Source organism: Triticum urartu, chromosome 5 (genome assembly GCF_003073215.2).
Source record: "Triticum urartu cultivar G1812 chromosome 5, Tu2.1, whole genome shotgun sequence".
Lineage (NCBI taxonomy): Eukaryota > Viridiplantae > Streptophyta > Magnoliopsida > Poales > Poaceae > Triticum > Triticum urartu.
This window is the reverse complement of record NC_053026.1, coordinates 521,129,193-521,137,457: the sequence shown is the minus strand read 5'-3', so window position 1 is coordinate 521,137,457 and position 8,265 is coordinate 521,129,193. Positions and strand designations below refer to the sequence as shown.

General features: G+C 46.0%; 1 protein-coding gene across 1 annotated transcript; it reads right to left on the bottom strand.

Annotated features, from left to right (window-relative positions):
* Positions 1-3,693: 3,693 nt before the first annotated feature.
* On the bottom strand, positions 3,694-6,461 carry LOC125556551 (chitin elicitor-binding protein-like). The gene is made up of 4 exons (XM_048719262.1): positions 5,664-6,461; positions 4,477-4,594; positions 4,177-4,367; positions 3,694-4,092 (listed from the first exon to the last, which is right to left on the bottom strand). The coding sequence occupies exons 1-4, from the start codon at positions 6,319-6,321 to the stop codon at positions 3,959-3,961; spliced, it is 1,101 nt and encodes a 366-aa protein (XP_048575219.1). The 5' UTR covers positions 6,322-6,461; the 3' UTR covers positions 3,694-3,958.
* Between the last annotated feature and the right edge of the window lie 1,804 nt (positions 6,462-8,265).

Sequence of the window (8,265 nt, the reverse complement as noted above, 5' to 3'; positions counted from 1 at the left end):
GGATGGTTTGCTCTTCTTTTCCTTTCACAGTCAAATCTTCCCCTTCCCACTTTAGGGTTATAATTGGTCAGTGAGCATGTGTGGTTCGTCACATGGAAATGGTATTTTTAACATCTAAAAAAGGAACTGAAACCCAACCAAAGCAGGTTATATTGATGTTTTCCTCGTTTAATTTGTCGGTTATATCTAATCATTTAGTTGCATCGAGTGCTAAATGATCAAGGGTAAACACACAAAATGACACCCTCTCCGATTTTTTACTTCATATGTTTGGTACTCCCTCCATTCGGAATTACTTGTTGCAGAAATGGATGTATCTAGACGTATTTTAGTTCTAGATACATCCATATCCAAGACAAGTAATTCCGAACAAAGGGAGTATGTATTAAGTCGTATGTAAAGTTTGATCAAATTTATACACTAGTTAAACATAATATGAAAAATATACTAAATTATGATATTGATGTATCCACTTTTAGTAATGTGATAAGAAGAATATATGTATCCACTTTGTGTATCTATCTGTTGTAGTAGATTAACATTGATGTATGTGGTGAGAACTAACATGTTGAAATGAGCCATAATATTTGTCGGTCGTTTACAATTGAACTTATATTAAACATGTGCATTAAACTTGTCTGGTGCGAGATATGCCGATGTGAACTATGATGATCTACTAATTGTGTTTTAATTTGAAGAGTTAGATTATTTACACGCCGCGCGCACACACACACATTATTTATGAAGATTAAGTAACTTTTAGAACTAGTCAATGTACATGCAATGCACGTTAATTTGGAAGTATATTAAGTGCATGCGGATATTAAGTTGGATATTATTTACGTGTTATTATGTGATTAGCACTATATTTGACATGAAATTAACTGCATGCTAAATGTGTTGAGCGCTCGACATTGAAGCAGTCTGTGTCGTTGGATTGACATGATTTAATAACCGAGATTAATTGGATCTGCCCATCTGGGTCTTTTTATATTGGTATAGATAAAATTTGTCGGAATGTGTGTGGTGTCGATAAGCGGGGTCTTCTCGAATACCCTCGCTCTCCCTCTTTGGATGGTTTGCTCTTCTTTTCCTTTCACAGTCAAATCTTCCCCTTCCCACTTTAGGGTTATAATTGGTCAGTGAGCATGTGTGGTTCGTCACATGGAAATGGTATTTTTAACATCTAAAAAAGGAACTGAAACCCAACCAAAGCAGGTTATATTGATGTTTTCCTCGTTCAATTTGTCGGTTATATCTAATCATTTAGTTGCATCGAGTGCTAAATGATCAAGGGTAAACACACAAAATGACACCCTCTCCGATTTTTTTACTTCATATGTTAGGTACTCCCTCCGTTCGGAATTACTTGTTGCAGAAATGAATGTATCTAGACGTGTTTTAGTTCTAGATACATCCATATCCAAGACAAGTAATTCCGAACAGAGGGAGTATGTATTAAGTCGTATGTAAAGTTTGATCAAATTTATACACTAGTTAAACATAATATGAAAAATATACTAAATTATGATATTGATGTATCCACTTTTAGTAATGTGATAAGAAGAATATATGTATCCACTTTGTGTATCTATCTGTTGTAGTAGATTAACATTGATGTATGTGGTGAGAACTAACATGTTGAAATGAGCCGTAATATTTGCCGATTGTTTACAATTGAACTTGTATTAAACATGTGCACTAAACTTGTCTAGTGCGAGATATGCCGATGTGAACTCTGATGATCTACTAATTGTGTTTTAATTTGAAGAGTTAGGTTATTTACACGCCATGCGCGCGCACACACACATTATTTATGAAGATGGAGTAACTTATAGAACTAATCAATATATACACGTGCAATGCACGTTAATTTGGAAGTATATTAATTGCATGCGGATATTAAGTTGGATATTATTTACGTGTTATTATGTGATTAGCACTATATTTGACATGAAATTAACTGCATGCTAAACGTGTTGAGTGCTCGACATTGAAGCAGTCTGTGTCGTTGGATTGACATGATTTAATGACCGAGATTAATTGGATCTGCCCATCTGGGTCTTTTTATATTGGTATAGATAAAATTTGTCGGAATGTGTGTGGTGTTGATAAGCGGGGTCTTCTCGAAATACCCTCGCTCTCCCTCTTTGGATGGTTTGCTCTTCTTTTCCTTTCACAGTCAAATCTTCCCCTTCCCACTTTAGGGTTATAATTGGTCAGTGAGCATGTGTGGTTCGTCACATGGAAATGGTATTTTTAACATCTAAAAAAGGAACTGAAACCCAACCAAAGCAGGTTATATTGATGTTTTCCTCGTTCAATTTGTCGGTTATATCTAATCATTTAGTTGCATCGAGTGCTAAATGATCAAGGGTAAACACACAAAATGACACCCTCTCCGATTTTTTACTTCATATGTTTGGTACTCCCTCCATTCGGAATTACTTGTTGCAGAAATGGATGTATCTAGACGTATTTTAGTTCTAGATACATCCATATCCAAGACAAGTAATTCCGAACAAAGGGAGTATGTATTAAGTCGTATGTAAAGTTTGATCAAATTTATACACTAGTTAAACATAATATGAAAAATATACTAAATTATGATATTGATGTATCCACTTTTAGTAATGTGATAAGAAGAATATATGTATCCACTTTGTGTATCTATCTGTTGTAGTAGATTAACATTGATGTATGTGGTGAGAACTAACATGTTGAAATGAGCCGTAATATTTGCCGATTGTTTACAATTGAACTTGTATTAAACATGTGCACTAAACTTGTCTAGTGCGAGATATGCCGATGTGAACTCTGATGATCTACTAATTGTGTTTTAATTTGAAGAGTTAGGTTATTTACACGCCATGCGCGTGCACACACACATTATTTATGAAGATGGAGTAACTTTTAGAACTAGTCAATATGTACACGTGCAATGCACGTTAATTTGGAAGTATATTAATTGCATGCGGATATTAAGTAAGATATTATTTACGTGTAGTATATTAGGTATGATATTAGCTGCACATTATATTAAGTAAGATATATCTGTTGTACGTTGATATTCGATAAGATATCAGTTACTTTTTCACGTGAATGGTAGGATATTAATTACATGGCGAATTTCATGGGATAGCGTTGAGTCAAAACGTGTTTATAACCCATGGCGGTGATGGATAATTAGAGCGTTAAACATGTTTGGTGCTCAACATTGGAGCAATTTGAACCGTTAGATAACATGATTTGACGGTGGTGGAAATGCTTTGGATCTGTCTATTTGAGTCTTTTTATATTGGTACACATATAGATAGATAGATGGGCAATAATTGCTCATTTTGGAGGGCTATATTTTTGTCAACTTTATGTAACTCTTCAGTCATGTTTTCGATGCCTATTTCTTTTAACGCGTGTTTCCTGTAGGAGTCAGCAACTATCGGCGGGATTATGTAAAACAACGAAAATGTTAAAAGTCTGACGTAAAAATTTTAACCACAGCAAATCGAACATCTTTTATGGCAAATCAAGTTGTCACAAGGATGAAAATTCCCTCTTGACAAGCACAACAAATCGTTGCAAAAAACTGAACATAACAAGGATCTGCCATGCTTGCTAAAAAGAATTGCCATCCTAAAAAAACGTTTGATTTGTCATGGCTAAGAGCCTGAAATTCGGTTTGTAGCGAAATCCTAAAACAAAGAGGGTCCCCATTTTATAGCAAGACAGTGATAACACCAGGCCAAAACCAAGAACGCTGGAAATACTGTTCGGCACTACAAATCTGCCCCGATCTGATCTACGAGCACCTTCTAACACAGAGCGAGTGTTCCCCTAACGTCTGCCTTCTAACACATCCTGCAAACCGAAGCCGCACATGCACATGCAGCGCGTCTCAAATTACTCACAAGACAGAGCTACGACCTACACGTCCAGCGACAAGAATCTGAATTGCTACTCAGTCACGGCGCAGAAACCCGAGGCACAGCAGAGCGACATGGAGCCCGACGATCAGCTCCGACCACCGCGCCGGCGACCCCAATCTGGACGCCGAGGAGTGGGCCGGCTGCGCGGCCGGCGATATCCCAGCAGCTGCCACAACCAACAAGCCGGTGTCAATGACAATGGCATTTGTACACAACAATGACAATGTACAGCCAATGGCTAAGCGCTCACCGTTGCACACGGAGCTGGTGGTGAGGTTGGCGAGGATGGTGAACGAGGTGCCGTTGGTGTAGCCGGCGTAGGAGCACGTCGTGCTCTCGCAGGCCGAGGTCGCGGACGTCGACGTGTTCCCGAGGAACAGATCTCCGCATTTCGCCGCCGGGCAGGAGGGTGTCAACCCTTGCGTCGGCTGGCAGTCCAGCCTGAATTTTTTCAGGGCATTGCCAAGTTCAGGTTTCGTCAGTTTCAGTAGCATGTACAGTATGATTTAGTAGGGACGACAAGAAGCTGACTGGCCCAGGAAGTACTCACTGCCAACTGGTGGAGCTGCAGCCGCACATGATGCAGTTGTTGGCCGTCAGGATGTAGCTCGCGTTGGGGACGCGGAGGTTGCGGTCGATGGCCGAGTTGCTAATGGCAGAAGAGCAAGCTGCACAAGTGTCACACTATGTTAAACCAGAACCCCTAAACTGAACTCTGAATGAGTATCTGTACAATTCGAACGTATATGACGTCGCTCGAAAACAACTAGTACTCCCTCCGTAAAGAAATATAACAGCATTTAGAAAGATTAACTTGCAGAAGCGTTACAATGTTCATGACAGGCTTAGCTTGATGACATCAGTTCAGTTATGTTCAGTTCAGTTAAATTCAGAAAAATAAAGAGCAGAAAGTAAACTGTAACGAGCATCTCAACTTAGAGGCATTGTCATGAGTCGGAGAACGCAAATTAACCAGGTGGCATATGTATGAACATATCGAATGACTTTGCAAATCAAAAGACAGACAGATTCTTGACTGAATTATTTTGCCCTGCTACGATCATTTAACCCGGCTAGTAGTACTACAATTCTTTTGGTCCAATTTTTTTTCTCAGAGTAAGAAGATGGATTAACCTCCTGTAATCAACCATACCATGCGAGAAATGTTAACTGTTCATAACTTCAGACTCAAGTGGCAGCATATCCAAGACTCGAATCTGAACCGAGGTATGATGATATGTGTTGCAACTTGCAAGGTAGAAAACCCCCTTTTTGCCCATCACAAGCACAACTTTTCAGGGCAAACAATCTGAAAAGCAACCTTGGGACACTGTGAAAAAGTACTACTCGTACTACAATCTACAAAGAGGATCAAGGAAAGAGATAGGACTTTCAACTTTGCGTTGGCAAAGCATCTCCATGGCATCCCTCCACTTTTACCAGCAGAAAGAACCTAGAAAGAGTTCAGAAAATGTTTGATAGATGCAGCTTCACATCAGCAACTGCCATTGCATCCTGTAATTTGTTGGATCCACCAATAATAAAGAAGTACACATATCGCACAAGCACAATGTACCATCAGTAGCAAACTATCGCAAAAGGAAGAGATATCTCTAACGGTTTATCACTGAACAACACAAAAAGAGGAGGCAAAAATGCATAGCAAAAAGGCTGAATCTTGGAGCAATGGCAAGTCAGCAACAAGAAAAGGGAGAGAGGTCTTCGTGGCGGCACTACCTCGGAGCGGTACGTCGAGGACCTGGCCGGCGAGGAGGCTCTTGGCGTCGGGCATGCGGTTGAGGGCCAGAATCGTCTCCTCCGTGGTCCCGTACTCCTCCGCAATCCCGGCGACGGAGCTCCCGGCAGGCGCGACGTACGTGAGGTGCACGACGGGCTCCCCTCCGACGGGGTCGCAGCTGCAGGGCAGCGGCACCCAGAGCTCCTGGCCGACGGCGACCCGGTTGGGGTCGGAGATGTTGTTGGCGGCGGCGATGTCGCGGTACGTGACGAGCCCCGCGAAGGCGCCGCGGGCGACGGCGTCGAGCGTGTCGCCCGCGCGGACCTTGTAGGTGGGCCGCTGGAAGGTGGCGCCGGCGCCCCCGGAGCAGAGGCAGGGCAGGCGGACGCGGACCGGGGACGGGGCCGGCGCGGTGGTGGGCGTGGAGAGCGGGAGGTCGTTGGAGGCAAGCAGCGCCCGGTGCGAGCGGAGCTGGAAGAGCGCGCGGACGGCGGCCAGGGTGGTGGCGTTGGGCGGGGAGTAGGAGACGAGGGCCTGGCAGGTGGAGGCCCGCGGCGCCGTGGCGTTGCACGCGAACCGCGCCGCCGCGGCCGGGGTGGGGGACAGCACCGCGAGGGTGAGGAGGAGAAGGGCGGGGAGGGAGCAAGCGGGCGCCATTGCCGGCGTGGCGGCGAGGGGAGCTGGCTCAGCTGGAGGCTAGGGGATAGTGGGAGAGTGGGACTGTGTGGGTGGTGGTACAGTGGAGCAGCACGGGGCGGCGTGTGTGGCTTTTGTTTGGTTTGGCTGTTTAAATGTTGGGGAGGCGCAATGGCGCGGAGGTAGAGGAGGAGGAGGAGAGCGGTGCGGTGGCGGTGGTGAGCCCGTGGCGTGGGGCAGTGCGCCTGCACGGCGGCACGCGGGGGCGAGGTGGGCGGTGGGGCTCCCCGCCCCCGGACGCCGCTGGGGTGGTCATTGCCTGGTTTGACGGGTGATCCAGGCCGTGCGATTCTGGTCGCACGGTGTAGACCTGCGCTTGTAGCAGTGGGCCCCGTGCGCGCGCGTCCACCGGCCGGAGCACTTGCCGCCTGTCACGGTGGCAGGCAGGCAGGCAGGCGAGGCGCGGCCTTTCCTCATCTCCGCGTCCATTTATTGCAGTTTTCCTGGGCCAAGTTTGTACAGCACGCTGCAGCTTGTACGTACTCCCTCCGGTCTTTTTACTCTGCATATTATTAGATTGTTCTGAAGTCAATCTCATTCAATTTTAATCAAATTTATATAAAAAATTATAAACATTTACATAACAGCACCAATATCATTAGATTCATTTTGAAATATATCTTCATATTATATTTATTAGATATTATAGATGCAAATAATTTTTAATATAAACTTGATCAAATTTAGCAAAGTTTGACTTTCGGCAAATCTAATGTATAGAGTAAAAAGGATCGGAAGGAGTACTATTTCAAACAGGATGTGTGATCGTATAAGAGTATCTCCAGTTGCGTCCCCAACAGGCCCTCAGATCATCTTTTCGGCGCCTGCGCCAAAAAAATGTCTCAGCCGCGTCTCCAGGACGACGAAAAGCGCCGGTTCGGTCCTTTTTTCCATCAACGGCCGCAGGCCGAACCCGGCGCACTGGGGGGCGATCGGGGGCTCCAGCGCAAGGGAAAAGCGCGGCTGGCCCACACCGTCAGGCAAAAAGTCAAGATTTTTTTTCCCGACCCGCCTTCCACCCCCGCGCCCTCGGCCACCACTAGCTATATCCCGGCGCCGCCCGCCGCCCTTCACCGCTAGATAGCCATTCCCCGCCGGACAAATAACAGAGGTTCGCCGCGGCAGCCCCTCCAACAACAGTTGGGCGTTTCCGGCCGCCGTATCCGGCCGCGGAGGGGCAGTTCGGCAGGTGCACGCCCACCGGGCGCAAGGTGTTCGGCGATTTGCCTGCCTCGGCGATGGACTCGGATGACGAGGAAGCGCTCGCCGTGCTGCTGGAGGAGGAAGCCGAGGCCGACGTCCAGGAAGAAGAGCATCTGATGGTGCTCGCCGCCCTCACCCAGCTGCTGACGAGCAATGAAAAGTCGCGGCGAGGTGGATCGGCGCCGGGGCGGGTGAAAGCAAAAAACCGGCATCGTCTCGAAGGCTACTGCATGCTCTACTCCGACTACTTCGCCAATGTTCCACTTCACGGCGACAAAACATTTCAGCGCCGTTATTGGATGAGCCGAAAGCTCTTCCTCAGGATTGTGAATTCCATCCGGGAGTTCGACAACTACTTCAAGTGCAAAATGGATTGCACCGGCAAACTTGGATTCACCTCGATCCAGAAGTGCACGACAACAATGAGGATGCTTGCATACGGAGCTCCCGGTGATTCACTGGACGACTATGGGCGCATGGCCGAGTCCACCAGCATGGAGTGTTTCTACAAGTTCTGTCGGGCAGTGGTGGCAGTGTTTGGACCGCAATACTTGAGAACACCCAATGCGGAAGACACTGCTCAGATCCTAGCACAGAATGCAGTAAGAGGATTTCCTGGGATGCTTGGAAGCATCGACTGCATGCATTGGAAATGGAAGAATTGTCCATTTGCTTGGCAGGGGATGTACAAAGGCGGCAAAG